Source organism: Chiloscyllium punctatum, chromosome 2, assembly GCF_047496795.1.
Source record: "Chiloscyllium punctatum isolate Juve2018m chromosome 2, sChiPun1.3, whole genome shotgun sequence".
Classification (NCBI taxonomy): Eukaryota; Metazoa; Chordata; class Chondrichthyes; order Orectolobiformes; family Hemiscylliidae; genus Chiloscyllium; species Chiloscyllium punctatum.
The window spans coordinates 154,187,971-154,206,244 of NC_092740.1; the positions used below are offsets into that span (position 1 = coordinate 154,187,971).

Genomic DNA, 18,274 nt, shown 5'->3' on the forward strand with positions numbered 1-18,274 from the left:
AGGATGTAGTGGAGGCTGGTACAATTGCAACATTTAAGAGGCATTTGGATGGGTATATGAATAGGAAGGGTTTGGAGGGATATGGGCCGGGTGCTGGCAGGTGGGACTAGATTGGGTTGGGATATCTGGTCGGCATGGACGGGTTGGACCGAAGGGTCTGTTTCCAGGCTGTACATCACTCTATGTGTGTAGGCATCCTTGCCATTTGCCACATCACGCCTCCTCTTCTCACCTTGAGGAAGTGCCTTAAATAGAATAGACAATCAGCAATCTTTCACTGGTTGCTGCCTCCAGAGACTGTGGCCCTAGCACTTGTGTACATGATGGAAAACACACCAGATTCCACAATGTCAAGGCAATCTTATATGTTCCAATGCCTTTTTATGAACTGCACGTTCAAAGTAACATTGCACTTGTATTCCTGAGAACAATGATTAAATAAGTGTCAATCAATTATTCTGTCATCCCATTTTAATTAATTTATTTATTGAAATTTACAGAATCTTTCGTACAAATACATACAGCACAGGAATAATCCATTCCCATTGGTCAATGTGAACATATGTGTTCCAGGTCCACTCATAGTTTAATTATCTCCTACTAGCTTATCTCTATATTTCTATTGCATTTTCATTTGTCTATTCGGAAGGCCTTCCCTTAAGTGTTTCAGTGCTGTCGGTTCTAACCATCCATATGGTTTTGGGTCTCACATTTTAATCATGTTGTATGAAGAAGAATCTCTTCAATTGTTTATTTGATCTCTCAGTAGCTATCTCATGTTTAGGCACCTCTGCTTATTGACCCACAGTTTTTCCATATTCATCCTAATGAATCAATTCTTAATTTTAATGTCAGGTAACATAGTTTGTCTTGGTCTTCTCTTAAACCATAGAGCCGCAGTCTGCTCTGCTCAATCTTTCCTTGGAGTTGCATTCACTCGGTGCTGCTAACATCCCAGCAAATCACCTCCAGTTCTATTGTATCCATTTCCAGACTGGAGACCAGAATATGCATATTATCTCAAATATTGTTTCACTAACATTCAATATAAAGTTAACATTAGCTGACTGCTTTTGTATTCTTTTCCTCTATTTATGAAGCCCAATAATTTGTGATTAATAGAGTCTTTTCAATTTGTTATGTTACTTTTAGCGCATTATGTATTTGCATTCCTTGATTTCATTTTCCATGAAATAACTTGCTCTTTGTTCTTCTTGCCAAAAGGTGCCTTTCCCCACTCCACTCTGCATCAGAGTTAGTTGCTGCTCATCCACATTTTGGTAAACTCTTTTGCCTTCACATAAATTATTGTAGGCCTCCACAGTATTAACCTGCATCCTTAATTTGATATCACTTGCAAATTTTAACATTGCACCTCCGAGGTCTAAACCTAGACTATTTATGCCAATGATAAATAACAATGTCCTCGCAAGGAACTCTGTGGAATGCCACTTTCTTGCATTCTGAGAAGCATCACTTAACCCTTATGTTTCCTGAGAGCAACCTCCCAACCCATTGTGTGGTCTGGCCTCTGAGTGTTGTTACAAATCTTTTATGCAACATTGTGTTTGCTAAACATCTTTTTTTTTCAAAACCTGTGCTGTGTTACGTAACTGGTTTTTACTCAGGAAGTTTGCTTCTTGATTGAATTAAATAAACTGTGCGGAAAGTAATCCTGAATGAGAATACAACATTCAAAAACGTTTTTACTAGACTTTTCATGCTTTGAAGGTGATTAATCATGAAAACAACATTCAGAACACCGCCAGTTGCATTTATCATCAATTTTCCAGGGAACATGCCAATTTGTTCCCTGGATTTTAAACATGAAATGTTTCTTCAAACCACTCAAGAAAGAAAATGTGAGAGCATTTATCAAGCTCAGGTCATTGTCTGAGGACATCTTATTCTTCCCTTGGTAAGTGATGGTGTGGGACCCCTCCACAACATTCCAGCATCTTCCTCAACGCTCTTCCTGAGAAGTTGATCTTTCCTCGCTGCTTTGATGATGTTGTATATTCATAGCTTTTGAGCTGTGAATAATAGTCAGAGAATTTATTATAGAGAATGGAGATTGGCATGCCGTTCAAAATAATCCCAAAAGCAATGCAGCCAAAAGCAAAAATCCTTCCAAGTACTGTTTCTGGGTAGACATCTCCGTAGCCGACTGTGGAAATGCTAACCTGTAGGCAAATAAAGTCATTATTCAGTAGGTATCTTGACAAAACAATTTAAAAGCAATTTTTTAAGCAAAGTATTAAATGCAATTCAAATGGTTGTTCAGAAAAGGAGGGCATTGGAGTCTTAGAGTCATAGAGATGTACAGCAGGGAAACAGACCCTTCGGTCCAACCTGTCCAGGCCGACCAGATATCCCAACCCAATCTAGTCCTACCTGCCAGCACCCGGCCCATATCCCTCCAAACACTTCCTATTCATATACCCATCCAAATGCCTCTTAAATATTGCAATTGTACCAGCCTCCACCACATCCTCTGGCAGCTCATTCCATACATGTACCACCCTCTGTGTGAAAAAGTTGCCCCTTAAGTCTCTTTTATATCTTTACCCTCTCACTCTAAACCTATGCCTTCTAGTTCTGGACTCCCCGACCCCAGTGAAAAGACTTTGTCTATTTACCCTATCCATGCCCCTCATAATTTTGTAAACCTCTATAAGGTCACCCTTCAGCCTCCAATGCTCCAGGGAAAACAGCCCCAACCTGTTCAGCCTCTCCCTGTAGCTCAAATCCTCCAACCCTGGCAACATCCTTGTAAATCTTTTCTGAACCCTTTCAAGTTTCACAACATCCTTCCGATAGGAAGGAGACCAGAATTGCACGCAATATTCCAACAGTGGCCTAACCAATGTGCTGTACAGCCACAACATGACCTCCCAACTCCTGTACTCAATAGTCTGACCAATAAAGGAAAGTATACCAAACGCCACCTTCACTATCCTATCTACCGGCGACTACACTTTCAAGGAGCTATGAACCTGCACTCCAAGGTTTCTCTGTTGAGCAACACTCCCTAGGACCTTATCATTAAGTGTATAAGTCCTGCTAAGATTTGCCTTCCCAAAATGCAGTACCTCGCATTTATCAGAATTAAACTCCATCTGCCACTTCTCAGCCCATTGGCCCATCTGGTCCAGATCCTGTTGTAATCTTCGCTATCCACTACACCTCCAATTTTGGTGTCATCTGCAAACTCCTCTTATACTCAAAATAACAAAAAGTAGAGGACCTAGCACCGATCCTTGTGGCACTCCACTGGTCACAGGCCTCCACTCTGAAAAACAACCCTCCACCACCATCCTCTGTCTTCTACCTTTGAGCCAGTTCTGTATCCAAATGGCTAGTTATCCCTGTATTCCATGAGATCTAACCTTGCTAATCAGTCTCCCATGGGGAACCTTGTTGAACGCCTTACTGAAGTCCATATAGATCACATCTACTGCTCTGCCCTCATCAATCTTCTTTGTTACTTCTTCAAAAACCTCAATCAAGTTTGTGAGACATGATTTCCCTCGCACAAAGCCATGTAGACTATCCCTAATCAGTCCTTGCCTTTCCTAATACATGTACCTCCTGTCCCTCAGGATTCCCTCCAACAACTTGCCCACCACTGAGGTCAGGCTCACTGGTCTATAGTTCCCTGGCTTGTCTTTACCACCCTTCTTAAACAGTGGCACCACGTTTGCCAACCTCCAGTCGTCTGGCACCTCACCTGTGACTATTGATGATACAAATATCTCAGTAAGAGGCCCAGCAATCACTTCTCTAGCTTCCCACCGAGTTCTCGGGTACACCTGATCAGGTCCTGGGGATTTATCCACGTTTAACTGTTTCAAGACATCCAGCACTTGCTCCTCTATAATCTGGACATTTTGCAACATGTCACCATTTATTTCCCTACAGTCTATATCTTCCATATCCTTTTCCACAGTAAATAGTGATGCAAAATATTCATTTGGTATCTCCCCCATTTTCTGTGGCTCCACACAAAGGCCGCCTTGCTGATCTTTGAGGGGCCCTATTCTCTCCCTAGTTACTCTTTTGTCCTTAATATATTTGTAAAAACCCTTTGAATTATCCTTTGCCAAAACTATCTCATGTCCCCATTTTGCCCTCCTGATTTCCCTCTTAAGTGGACTCCTACTCCTTTATACTCTTCTAAGGATTCACTCGAGGTAAAAAAAATTACTGCAGGTGTTGGAAACCAGATTCTGGATTAGTGGTGCTGGAAGAGCACAGCAGTTCAGGCAGCATCCAAGGAGCTTCGAAATCGACGTTTTGGGCAAAAGCCCTTCATCAGGCCCTTCCTGATGAAGGGCTTTTGCCCGAAACGTCGATTTTGAAGCTCCTTGGATGCTGCCTGAACTGCTGTGCTCTTCCAGCACCACTAATCCAGAATAAGGAATCACCCAATCTATCCTGTCCAGACCTGACATATGCTTCCTTCTTTTTTATAACCCATCCCTCAATTTCTTTCGTCATCCAGCATTCCCTATACCTACCAGCCTTCCCTTTCACCCTAACCGGAATATACTTTCTCTGGATTCTTGTTATCTCATTCCTAAAGGCTTCCCATTTTCCAGCCGTCCCTTTACCTGTGAACATCTGCCTCCAATCAGCTTTTGAAAGTTCTTGCCTAATACCGTCAAAATTGGCCTTTCTCCAATTTAGAACTTCAACTTTTAGATCGGGTCTATCCTTTTCCATCACTATTTTAAAACAAATAGAATTATGGTCACTGGCCCCAAAGTTGGAGCAAAAGACTAAACACCACTGAGGGGGAAGAGAATGCAGTAGAGATAGTCAGATTGAAGCAAGTCAGAACTACTGATGGGGATGGTAGGAAAGGTTAGGGAGGTTAGGGTTAGCACTCAATGACACAAAATGCTAGAAGGTATTAAATGTAGTGGGGGAGGGGGTGTTGAGATAAACATTCACCACTGGAAGAAAAATATAAAGGTAGCAATGTTGAGAAAACAGAAAAAGAATCATGTTGGATCCCACGAATGAAGAAAGGTGACTCAGTGGTTAGCACTGCTGCCTCACAGCACCAGGGTCCCAGGTTCGATTCCAGCCTTGGGCAACTATCTGTGTGGAGTTTGCACATTCTCCCCGTGTCTATGTGGGTTTCCCCCCACAGTCCAAAGATGTGCAGGTCAGGTGAATGGGCCATGCTAAACAGCCCATAGTATTAGGTGCATCAGTCAGTGGGAAATGGGTCTGGATGGGTTACTCTTCGGAGGGGCAGTGTGGACTGGTTGGGCTGAAGGGCCTATTTCCACACTGTAGGGAATCTAATCTAATGCCAGTTGGTTTTAATGGGATATTATGACACTTTAATAGGAGGAATTAGAGCAAGTCAGTATTGCCAAGTGCACATCAGCACTTACCACCAATTCCAACAGAAAACGCACTCAAGTCATACAGCACGTAAGCAGACCCTTCAGTCCAATTTATCCACGCCAGCCAGGTTTCCTAAGCTGCACTCATCCCCATTTGCCTGTGTTTAGCCCTTTCCTCTCTAAACCTTTCCTACTTGGGTAGCTATCCAAATGTAAACGGCTCTACCACTGAATGTTTATGATTGCAAATTGCTTATCTATCATTAATAGTGATATATAATCACATCAGGAGAATGTCTGACATGCAGGGAACAAATACAGATCTTGTATTAACTGTTGTAACTTCAGTCATAAGGGTCCCAACTAATCAAATGCAGAGCGTATGATGCAGTTTTATGTACAAGGTCTATCCTGTTCGCTAGAAGCTGAGATTTTAGGTTAGCAAATTGACCTGCAAATTCTACTGCAGATGATTAATGAGATTTCAGATTAATTTTCACTTTCATCTCTTGCTTTTAGAAAAAGGTATGCTGTCAATTCTTCAAAGGTGGTTTTTTCACGGATCATGAAGTTACCATGACAACCAACCAATTCATGCCTCCTTGCCTTAAATCTGGTTCTGCAATTTCTTTTATGCATTTCTCAATGGTGCTTTTCCGAAATGCAATATCCTTCCATATTTTTAAAAATACAGTAGATTGAAGCTGGACATAACCTTGTAGGTAACGTACATATGAGGCCCATACAAGAGAAAAAAAGTGTATGGTGCATAAAAAGTGATTTTTTTTTTCACCTTAACTACTGGCTAATTAATACATAATTCTGCAAAGATTCCCAATTGCTCCACCTTTCATTAAAAAGCAGTTTCCCACTTGAGGATCCAACCTATTTTCCTGTCCCAGTGAGAACATCATTAAAGATCAGTGTCTTGATATCACTCGATGTACCAGACTACAACTTAAAGCAAGGTGCTGACAGAGACAGTGAAGTACAAACTGCCAGAGTTTCGATCTTTACTACAGTCTCTGTCCTGGGAGTGTTTCCACAGTGTGGAAGGAGGATTATCCTATATCTATCATTATGCTGTATCACACCCTGTGCTGGGTGTGATTGATGGGGACAGAGGAGAAAGAACTTTACTTTCACTTTAAAGAAAGAGGGAGCTTTACTCTGCACCTAACCCTGTGCTGTACCTGTCCCGGGAATGTTTGATGGGGGCAGTGTAGAGGTAGCTTTACTCTGCATATAACCCGATGCTGCCCCTGTCCTGGGAGCATTGGATGGGGACAGTGTAGAAATTTTATTCTGCATCTGAACCTGTGCTGTTCCTGTCCTGGGAACGTTTGTAGGGAACTGTGTGGAGGAAGTTTTAATTTCAGTTTAAAAGGTTGGAGGTGCTTTACACTCTATCACTTAGAGGGTGGTGAAACCGCAGAATTCACTGCCATAGAAGGCTTTGCAGGCCAAGTCACTGAATATATTTAATAATGACATTGATAGATTTCCAGATGCTAAAGGCATGGGGGAGAAAGCAGAAGCATGGCATTGAGATAGAGGATTAGCCGTGATCAAATTGAATGGGAGAGCAGGCTCAATGGGCCAAATGGCCTCTTCTACTCCTGGTTTCCATGGTTCTATCATATAAAAGGATAGAAATACGTAGATGGCCTTATTTCCCTGGAGCAAAGTAAATCTCTCGACTTTTTCCTGTTTTCCACATTTGCATATTCATAACATCTTCTTCCAACACTTTCTTTCATTGCTGATTCATCTCCATCTCACTATAGTCATCACCTTTCAAAGACTGACATTGACAATCCTCACTACTTACTATTAATGAGGATACAATATTATAATAACAACTTCAACAGTGGACAGTTTTGGACAAATTGACACTAAAATGATGAGCAAAAAAACTGTAAAGATGTGTTTGAGGGCCAGCCCTCATTTGTGTCAGCTGCAAGTCCACCTTACCATACCATGAGCCAAGTGGACAAAAAGATTGGTATTTATTATTTTGAAGTACAGTAGATGGAACGTTTCTCAGTAACAAAAGCAGAAATTGCTGGAGAAACTCAGCAGCTCTGGCAGCATCTGTGGGGAGAAAGCAGAGTTGAGGTTTTGGATCCATTAACCCTTCATCAGAACTTATGTCTGTATTTGACCCGTGAACCTAACTAGGGAGGATTGCTAATGAAAACTAATGAAATTGTCTCCCAGCTGCACAGACTTTAATATCATCAGAAAAAAAAATAAAACAATACCCTCCACTTTAAATCCTGAAGATAGTTAATGATTAAGCAATGAAACACTTCTCTTTGAATTCTCGAATTCTTAGATTATACTCACCGCAGCCCACCACCAGGCATGAGGTATGGAGGTGAAGTTAGTGCATGGGACATCATGTTCCACAGAGAAGACCAGAGCAGAAAAGGAAAATACGCCCATGGCTATAAACAGGAAAAGACAGCCAACTTGTTGGTAACATTGCTTCAATGTGAAACCGAAGGCCCTCAGACCAGTGGAATGGCGGGCGAGTTTTAAAATTCGGAAAATTCGCATCAATCTCATGATCCTCAGCACTTGGCCAACCTTTCCCACTCTGCCTACTTTCTCAATATCCTGGTCATGTCTCCCATAGTCTTCATCCTCAAAACATTCCAAGGTGACTTGGAGGTAAAAGGGCAGGATTGCAATGAGATCAACTGCATTTAGAGCACTCCGTGCAAACTTCTCAATGTCTGGTGTGGACACTATTCTTAACAGGTATTCTGCCGTAAAGAAAATGATACAAATGGTCTCTACATGCTCCATGTAGGTATGTCCACTCAGCTGACCAACTACACTTATGTACTGCATCTCTTCAACTGTGTTCAAGGCCATGGCTACAATGGAGATTAATACAAACATACTGGAAGCAACAGCCATCATCTTAGCTATAACTGAAGAGAATGGCTTTTCCATTAAGTTCCAGATGACTCTTCTATGGTGACCATATTTCAAGTCTCTGAAGTGTTCCTCATCTTCTTCCACTTCGAGTTCAGCTTGCAGCTCTCGCTGGACCTTTAGTTGCTCATTCAATTCATCTTGTCTCTCTTCGAAGGAGATTCGGCAGCACCTATTGGTGTTTTTGATGCGTATACCCCAGTAGTGGATCTCCTCGAGAAAGTTTCTGGGACAGAGCTCATTTTTAATCCACAAAACGCCCGTCCTGTAGAAGTTGAAGATATGGTGGAAGATAGCAGGATCACGATCGAAGAAATATTCATTGTTTAGAACGCTGTAATCATCACACAAATCTAACTTCCTCGTGGAATCGGTGTAAGTAGCCAATTTTCCAATTCTGGTCTTAGGAAAACGGGCTGCAGCAATATAGGCAATCTGGAAAACTTTGCCTCCAACATTAATATTCAATTCATAATCTTTTGAAGTAGAATTTGTGCTGAGTTGGGGAATAGTTGGTAACTCGTCATCAGATTCTACATCATCATAATTAATTTCATAAATATCCGACCCAAGTTCTTGCATGGAGCTCCACGGTTTCAAGGAACATTCTTTTTCATACGCCAAATCGTTCCCTTGGTGCTGAGATACATTTAAGCTGTCTCTTAATTTGTAATTCGCAAACAGACTCTGGCGCCTGAGTTTAAGTTTTAACATTTCTGTACTTAAGGGAACTTAACTGTCAGGGGAAAGTGGGTTGAACTGCATTGAATTGACTGAAGAGGCATGTTTGAGGAGTGCTGCTGACCCCATTAATTGTGCTGACAAAGAGGATCTAGGGCTTAGGAGGTGATTTAGATATTATCCCATTTCAGCTGCATACTTCTAGCGCCACTGATGTCTTTCATTCCTGCTCACTGCTCAATCTATTTATTTTGGTGTGTTTGGCAAGGGGCTGAGGGAAGGGAGTATAATTTAGACAGTGCATTTTCTGTGACAGAGTCAGTCTTGGAAATTCAGGTTATTCTACTGTAACAAATTAATTATATCACTAAACTATCACTAAGGACACTTGATAGGACATTAAATTGACAGCAGGTATTACAATATAAAATAATTTTTAAAAAAGTAATAACGATTACAATAAATTTTAAGACTACTTTATAGAAAATAATAACTTGAAGCCATCTCCTACAGCTCAATAAGGTATACAGGGTTCTCAATTTATGAATGTCTGACTTACGGATTTCCAAATCACCCAACACCAGGTTATAGTCCAACAGGTTTAATTGGAAGCACTAACTTTCGGAGTGCCGCTCCTTCATCAGGTGGTTGGAGGAGCAGCGCTCTGAAAGCTAGTGCTTCCAATTAAACCTGTCGGACTATAACCTGGTGCTGTGTGATTTACAACTTTGTACACGCCAGTCCAACACCGGCATCTCCAAATCATGACTTACAGATGCTTGTGTTACAAATATGTTCTCATGCAGGAGTTTAACTTTAAAGACCTGACATATGAATATTTCCTCTGCTTATGTACTCCATTGTTGCTCTCCATTGTTCTGCATTGTATTCCTACTTGTGTGAAGCAACTTGAAAACTTACTCCAGAACAGAACCCATTCACCACCCAGGGACTGGCATAATATAGCAAGTGTGATTTCTTGTAAGAGCGATCACAAAAACTACACCACTCTGTACAACCCCAAGTGGAAAGGAAGTTCTAGTCAGGAAAATAAAACATTGCAATAACTGGCCTTTTCTCCTCTCAAACAATACAAAGTAAAAAGTTCACTTTACCTTGTTAGACATAAGAAGAAAATCCATAGATAGACATGTTGCTGTATCTTAATCTTGGTTACTGATTTTGTCTTGTCGGTATAACATATTGAATAAAAACCAATAGAGCTGCAGATGCTGTAAAAATAACAATTATTGGAAAAGCTCAGCAGGTCTTGCAGCATATGTGGAGACAAATCAGTTAACGTTTCAGATCGAGTGCCCTTCCTCAGAACCCAGAGCTCTGAGGAAGGGTCACTGTAATCGAAATATTAACTCTGATTTCGCTCCACAGATATTGCCAGAACTGCTGAACTTTTCCAACAATTTCTATTTTTATCTCTACCATATTGAATGGTCCTTTACCCATGCATTATATTTTGCAGTTTTTACAGGAAGTAGTTCCTTAGGTTCTATATTACTGGGCACTCCCGTAAGTGGATCTTATGTCCTCTATACACTGTAATGTATTTTCACTCGAGTTAGCCAAGATTTGGGTAAATGTAACAAGATCCAAGTCTTGAGTAGAACACATGCCAACTGTATGAATGGAATATATAATGAACTGCCAGGTGATCTCATTTTTAGTAGGCAGATAAATATTCATTTCATCAAACTGTAACTGAGATTTTGAGCCAATGGACAAACATATTCAACACTATCACTCCCCCAAAATGTTGCATACCAGGAGCCAAGACTAAGAGTAGTCTTCAAGTGAAATGGAATCAGTGGCTAGGGAAACCAAATGTAATCTTGCCCTCATTTTAAGCTCATACATTCTGCCATTATCGATAAGTTCTATTATAATTTGCAGTGTTTGTGTTTACATTGGGAAGTGCCTGAGTGAATTTGCCACAGCGTATGATAGCAACAGCTTTACAGAGACTGCACTGGAAACACAAACATATATATCTCAAAATACCCAGAAACAATTAGAAGGTGAGATAAATTTTAATGTTTTAATTCCATAAAGGATTGTGAGAGAATAGGAAAACAGAAAAATAAATGTGAAACCCCTGTAAATTGTACATAAACCATTATCTAATACAATCCAATATAATAAAACATTAAGAATGTTAGTTACATAGAACAGTACAGCACAGTACTTTGGCGCTCGATGTTGTGCCATTCTTTTACCCTACTCTAAGATCAGACTAACCTGTATACCATTCATTGTACTATCTTCCATGTGCCTATCCATGAGTCGCTTAAATGTCCCTAATGTCTCTTACTCTACAACCACCACTGGCAATGCATTCTACGCACCCACCACTCTTTGCATAAAGAATCGACCTCTGACAGCTCCCTTAAACCTTCCTCCAATCACCTTAAAATGATGCCCCCTCGTGATAGACATTTCTGCGCTGGGAAAAAGTCTCTGGCTAACCTCTCTATCTATGACTCTCATCATCCTGTACACCTCTATCAAGTCACCTCTCATTTTTCTTCACTCCAATAAGAAAAGCCCTAGTTCCCTCAACCTCTCGTCATAAGCCAAGCCCTTCAATCCAGACAGTATCCTGGTAAATCTCCTCTGCACCCTCTCTAAAGCTTCCACATCTTTTCTCTAATGAGGCAACCAGAACTGAACACAATATTCCAAGTGTGTCTAACCAGGGCTCTATAGAGCTGCAGCATAACTTCACGGCTCTTGAACTCAATCCTCCTGCTAATGAAAGCTAACACACCAGACACCTTCTTAACAACCCTATCAACTCGGATGGGAACTTTGAGGGATCTGTGGACATCGACGCCAAGATCCCTCTGTTCCTCTACACTGCCAAGAATCCTGCCTTTAACCCTGTATTCTGCATTCAGATTCAACCTTCCAAATTGAATCACTTCACACTTTTCCAGGTTGAACTCCATCTGCCACTTCTCAGCCCAGCACTGCATCCTGTCAATGTCCCATTGCAACCTCCAACAGTCCTCCACACTATCCACCATTCTATCAACTTTCGCATCATTGGTAAACTTACTAGCCCACCCTTCCACTTTCTATCCAAGTCATTTATAAAATCACAAGGAGCAGAGGTCCCAGAACCGATCCCTGCAGAACCACCACATATCACTGAGCTTCAGGCAGAATACTTTCCATCTACCACCACCCTCTGTCTTCTATGGGCCAGCCAATGCTGTATCAGGACAGACAGGTTTCCCTGTATTCCATGCCTCCTTAATTTCTGAATGAGCCTACCATGGGGAACCTTATTAAACGCCTTGCTAAAATCCATATACACCACATCCATTGCTCTACCTTCATCAATGTATATTGTCACATCCTCAAATAATTCAATAAGTTTTGTGAGGCATAACCTACCCCTCTCAAAGCCATGCTGGCTATCTTTAATCAAACTATGGTTTTCCAAGTAATCGTAAATCCTGTCTCAGAATCCTCTCCAATACTTTGCCCACCACCAACATAAGACTGACTAGTCTGTAATTCCCAAGATTATCCCTACTCCCTTTCTTGAACAAGGGAATAACATTTGCTACCCTCCAATCATCTGGCACTACTCCAGTGGACAATGAGAACGCAAAGATCATCGCCAAAGTTACAGCAATCGCTTCCCTCTTTTCTGGCAGTAACCTAGCGTATATCCCGTCTGGTCCAGGGAATTTATCTATTTTTATGTTTTTCAAAATTTTCAGCACATCCTCCTTCCTAACATCTGTTCTAACATATCAGTCTGTTTCATGCTGTCCTCAGAAATGTCAAGGTCCCTCTCAGTCGTGAATACTGAAGCAAAGTATTCATTAAGGACCTCTCCCACTTCCTCTGACTCCAGGCGCAAGTTCCCTCCACTATCCCTGCTCGGCCCGACCCTCACTCTGGCCATCCTCTTGTTCCTCACTAAAGTGTAGAACACCTTAGGCTTTTCCTTAATCCTACCCGCTAAAGCTTTTTCATGCCCCCTTCTAGCTCTCCTAAGTCCATTCTTCAGTTCCTTCCTGGCTACCTCGTAACCTTCTAAAGCCCTGTCTATTCTTTTGCCTCCTCAACCTTAAGTAAGCTTTCTTCTTCCTGTTGACTAGATGTTCCACATCCCTTGTCACCCAAGATTCTTTCACCCTACAATCCCCTCCTTGCCTCAGTGGGACAATCCTGCCCAGCACTATCAGCAAATGATTCCTAAACAACCTCCACATTTCTGTCATGCATTTCCCTGAGAATATCTGTTCCCAATTTAAGTGCCCCAGTTCCTGTCTATTGGCATTGTAATTTTCTCTCCCTCAATTAAATACTTTCCCTACCATCTGCTCCTATCCCTCTCCATGAGTATAGTGAAGGTCATGGAGTTGTGATCACTATCATTGAAATGCACTCTCACTGAGAGATCTGACACCTGGCATGGTTTGTAGCCAAACACCAAATCCAATATGGCCTCCCCTCTCGATGGCCTATTGCATCAGGAACCCTCTTGGACACACCTGACAAAAACTGCTCCATCCAAAATACCTGAACTAAGTAAAATCCAGGGAAGTTTAAGTCACACAATCCTGTTACTCTGCAAAATCTTCCTCCCAATCTGCTCCTCCGTGTCTCTGTCGCGATTGGAGTGCCTGTAGAAAACTCCCAATAAAGTGACTGCTCCTTTCCTGTTTCTGACTTCCACCTACACTGACTCTGTCGACAATCCCTCCTTGATGATCTCCCTTTCTTCAGCTGTGTTACTACCCCTGATTAGCAATGCCATTCCCCCACCTCTTTTATCTCCCTCCCTATTCCTTTTAAAAAATTTACATCGTGGAACATCCAACAAACATTCCTGCTCCTGTGATATCCAAGTCTCTGTAATGACCACAGCATCGTAGTTCCAAGTGGGAGAAAGTGAGGACCAAATCTGCCACCTACAAACAGACCCCACCAGGATATATTTCCCTCCCCACCCCTAACTGTGTTCCATAAAGACCATTCCCGCTGTGACTCTCTTGTAGGTCCATGCCTCCCCCCAACCCACCTTCCCCTTCCGGCACATTCCCCTGCCACCGCAAGAATTGCAAACACCTCCCCCCTTACATCAATCCAAGGCCCCAAAGGAGCCTTCTACATCCATCAGAGGTTTACCTGTACTTCTAAACACCTTATCTACTGTGTCCGTTGCTCTAGATGTGGTCTCTCGGGAAGACAGGATGCTTGCTTGCAGAACACTTCAAAGAACATCTCTGGGACATACGCACAAAGCAACCCCACTGCCCTGTGACCGAACACTTTAACTCCCCCTCCCACTTCACTAACGAATGCAGGTCCTAAGCCTCTTCCATCGCCAAACCATTACCACCTGACGCCTGGAGGAAGAACACCTCACCTTCTGCCTTGGGACCCTCCAACCGCACAGGATTAATGTGGATTCACCAGATACCTCATTTTTCGTCCCCCTACCTTATCTCAAATCTAACCTTCCAACTTGGCACGACCCCCTTGAGCTGCCCCACCTGTCTATCTTCCTTCCCACCTATCTGCTCCACCCTCCTCTCTGACCTATCACCTTCTCCCCACCCTTCAGGCACCTATCTCATTCTCAGCTACCTACCCCCCTTCAGCCCCACCCCCCTCCCATTGATCTCTCCACCCTTCTGGCTTACAAGCCTCATTCCTGATGAAGAGCTTATACCTGAAACATCAATTCTCCTGCTCCTCGGATACTGCCTGACAGGCTAGGCTTTTCCAGCACCACACTCTCATCATATTTCCAAGTACTGATCCATGCTCTGAGTTCATCACTGTTATTTCTGATCCTTCTTGCATTAAAATAAACACACCAACCCATCACACTGACTGCACCTTTACCCCATTAAGTGCCTATTCCTCCTCGCAGACTCTCTGCACACTGTATCTGGCTCTTCACTACCTACCATCATCTGATCTGTAGGTCCGGTTCCCCCCCTGCCCCCCCAATCTAGTTTAAACCCTCCCAAAGAGCTCTAGCAAACCTTCTACCCAGGATATTAATGCCAGTTCAGATGCAACCCCTACTTCTTATACAGGTTCCACCTTCCCCAGAAGATAGCTCAATGATCCACACATCTGAAGCCCTCCCTCCTACACCAGCCCTGCAGCCACGTGTTCATCTGCACTCGCTCCTGATCCTAGCCTCACTTGCACATGGTGACAATCCTGAGATTAATACTCTGCTCGTCCTGCCTTCTAGCTTCCAACTTAACTCCCTCTGTTCAACTTTTCAGGTCCTCATCCCTTTTCCTCCTGATGTCATTGGCACTGGTGTGTATCCCCCTCCCCCTTAAGAATTCTGTAGACTCGATCCGAGACATCACTGACCCTGGCACCCGGGAGGCAACACACCATCTGGGAGTCTCGTTTGCGACCACACAATCTCCTGTCTCTTTCTGTCATGACTGAATCTCCTGTCATTATTGCTTGTCGATTCTTCCCACTTCCCTTCTGAGCCACGGAGCCAGGCTCAGTGCCAGAGACTTGGCTGCTGTGGCTTTCCCCGGTAGGTCATTCTGCCCCAAGCAGTATCCTAAGCGGTACCTATTATTGAGGGGAACGGCTATGGGGTTGGGGGTAGGGATGAGTGGATCCCACACTGTCTGTCTATTCCCTTACCCTGTCCTGCCAGTCATCTGTATCCTGTAACTTAAGTGTGAGTGACTCCCTGTAACTTCTCTCTATCACCCCCTCAATCTTCCAAATAATCCAAAGTTCATCCAGCTCCAGCTCCCGTTCCTTAACGCGGTCTGTGAGGACCTGGCGTTGGGTTCACTTCTCACGGGTGAACTCAGCAGAGACACCAGTGGTGACCCTTCCCTCCCACATCCCACAAGAGAAGCATGCAGCTGCCCTGGCCTCCATCCCGTCTGCTCCATCCCCTATATTAAAAACAGAAACCATATGTTTAAACACAAAATTTTTAATTAAGACAAAGTTCACCTTCGGGGAAAAGATGGGACCCATATTCCTCACCGCTGCAGGGAGCCACCATCGAAGCAGCCAAATCCAGAGCCGTTGGAATTATTTCACTGTCCAGGCAGTTCTGCTATAACGCGGTAGTTCCATTCTTGTGCAGTCCTGTGTTATAAGAAAATCGTGTCACAGCAGCACTGTTTAAACTAATGGGGTCGGAATTGCGTTATAACCAAAACACACCTTAAAACTTCATGCTTTGGTCAGAGTGTTCCCAATTCATCAATCACGTGGGCGGCACTGTTGCCTCACAGCGCCAGAGACCCAGGTTCATTTCCCGCCTCAGGCGACTGACTGTGTGGAGTTTGCGCGTTCTCCCCGTGTCTGCGTGGGTTTCCTCCGGGTGCTCCGGTTTCCTCCCACAGTCCAAAGATGTGCAGGTCAGGTGCATTGGCCATGCTAAATTGCCCGTAGTGTTAGATGAAGGGGTAAATGTAGGGGGATGGGTGGGTTGCGGGTCGGTGTGGACTTGTTGGGCCAAAGGGCCTGTTTCCACACTGTAATGTAATCTAATCTTCACAGCAAATTCGTGTTAATGGAACATGCGTTATAGCAGAATGACCTAAATTCCATCCCAGTTCATAGTCCAAAAAGAAAACAAAAATGATATCTTATATGTGGCAGGAGGTCACTGAAATGGTTGGGAAGGTCTTAGAGTTAGAGCCTGGAAATGCTAGGCCTTAGTCTTTCTCTAAAGAAACGATGGTTCTATAGAGTAAGGACCCTTGGTTCACACACAGTAAGGTCGCTATGTAAATCAGAAATAGTGAGGAATAAAGGCGTTCCATATCAAAAGATTCCATTCACCGGGCCCTCAAAAGCCCCCAGCAAATGTTTAACTTGCTTCGTCAGGCCCTGCTACTTGGGCCAATTTTACTCATCTCTTCTAATAGTTCTTTATGAGACTCCATACCATTTTATTTGATACTGCTCCTCTGAAGAGCCATCTGAAATTTGCATAACATTTAAGGTACTATGTGAATGTAAGTTGTCATTGTTGTAAAGATTTTATTATGATTTCCACAAATAGCAGTCAATGGAATCTTGATCTACTTTAACCAGATGCTTACTTTATTGTTTTCAATCAGAGAATTGATTGTATGTGTTTGTAATGTAGTAAACCTCAGACCATGCACCATCAAAATATTCGGATTAAGTAGTGAATAGAGGTTAAGATTGTTTATTCTCCAACTCTTCTAATGTCATAGAGAAGACCTAATATCAAAATTTTGTGTAAGAAACACACTTTAACACTTGGACTTTGGAACAAGATTTTTCCAAGGAAAGGTGAAAATTGTATGTTAAGGTTAAAGCTGTTTTATGGATGGTTAAGATCTAGAGCAAGTTTCCCATGTCATTCTTTACTTAGAATGATGTTTATTACAAAGCGCAAAGTAGTTTTGCACCAAGTTTTCCTCACTCGCAACGTCATGTTGTACATTCACTGAGTCTGATCATTTCGGGATGATCTGCCTGAAACCGATCCCTGCCCCCAGCTGCCTATTGATGCCCGAGCCAGGGGCAGACTCAGGTCGTGGTGAGCTGTGACTGCCAATAAGGCTCTATCTTGCAATTTAGCAATTCCATAATGGTGGGAAATCAGTGAGCTCTCACTCCTTGCTGACTGGCACACGAGGCACAACGTGGCACAAGGAGGGTATGAGCAATAGTCAACAGGAGAGGTGAGAATGGACTGGCAGCAAGCTGGGAGCTTTCTGGAGTCTGAGAGACCAGAAAAACTTCTGTTCATTTTGAGCATGTCCAACATTTTAAATTCACTGAACAGCTATTTCATCATTTATCAGTTTAATGAGAAGTCCTGATGGGGCTTGGTTCAAATGGATGGAACGTTGCTTCATTGGCATGTATCAAACAACTGGTAACTGCTGACGTTTTCGATAGAATCACTGAGTCGTACAGCGCAGAAACAAACCTTTCGGTCCAACCAGTCCATGCCAACCATTATCACAAACCAAACTAGTCCCACCTGCCTGCTCCTGGCCCATATCCCTCCATGTATTTCTTATTCATGTTTACGACTAAAATGTAATAACTCAAGAAATCTAGAAGCAAATCTAGAAATAAGCCTGAGTATCAGGAGAAGATTATTACATTGCTCTCAGTCTACCATTTTAAATGATTGCTCACAAATGTATCATAGCAGAATGTTATCAGATGCAGCCATCAGGTGTTTGTACATGTGATCTTCAATTGAAAATCCTTCAGGTGTACTGCAACTGGGGGATTATGTTAAGAATATGAAA

At 42.8% G+C, this 18,274-nt stretch overlaps 1 protein-coding gene across 1 annotated transcript; it reads right to left on the reverse strand.

Moving 5' to 3' along the window:
• Positions 1-470: 470 nt before the first annotated feature.
• Positions 471-9,115, reverse strand: kcnv2a (potassium channel, subfamily V, member 2a). The gene is made up of 2 exons (XM_072590586.1): positions 7,710-9,115; positions 471-2,183 (listed from the first exon to the last, which is right to left on the reverse strand). Exons 1-2 carry the CDS (start codon positions 9,018-9,020, stop codon positions 1,905-1,907), a joined length of 1,590 nt encoding a protein of 529 aa, XP_072446687.1. The 5' UTR covers positions 9,021-9,115; the 3' UTR covers positions 471-1,904.
• Positions 9,116-18,274: the final 9,159 nt, after the last annotated feature.

Bases quoted from the DNA above. Each gene is read 5' to 3' on its own strand.
- kcnv2a (XM_072590586.1), bottom strand. From the start codon at position 9,020: ATGTTAAAACTTAAACTCAGGCGCCAGAGTCTGTTTGCGAATTACAAA. The intron at 2,184-7,709 runs GTGAGTATAATC...ATTTGCCTACAG, and splicing joins ATGCCTGGTGGTGGGCTGCG to GTTAGCATTTCCACAGTCGG.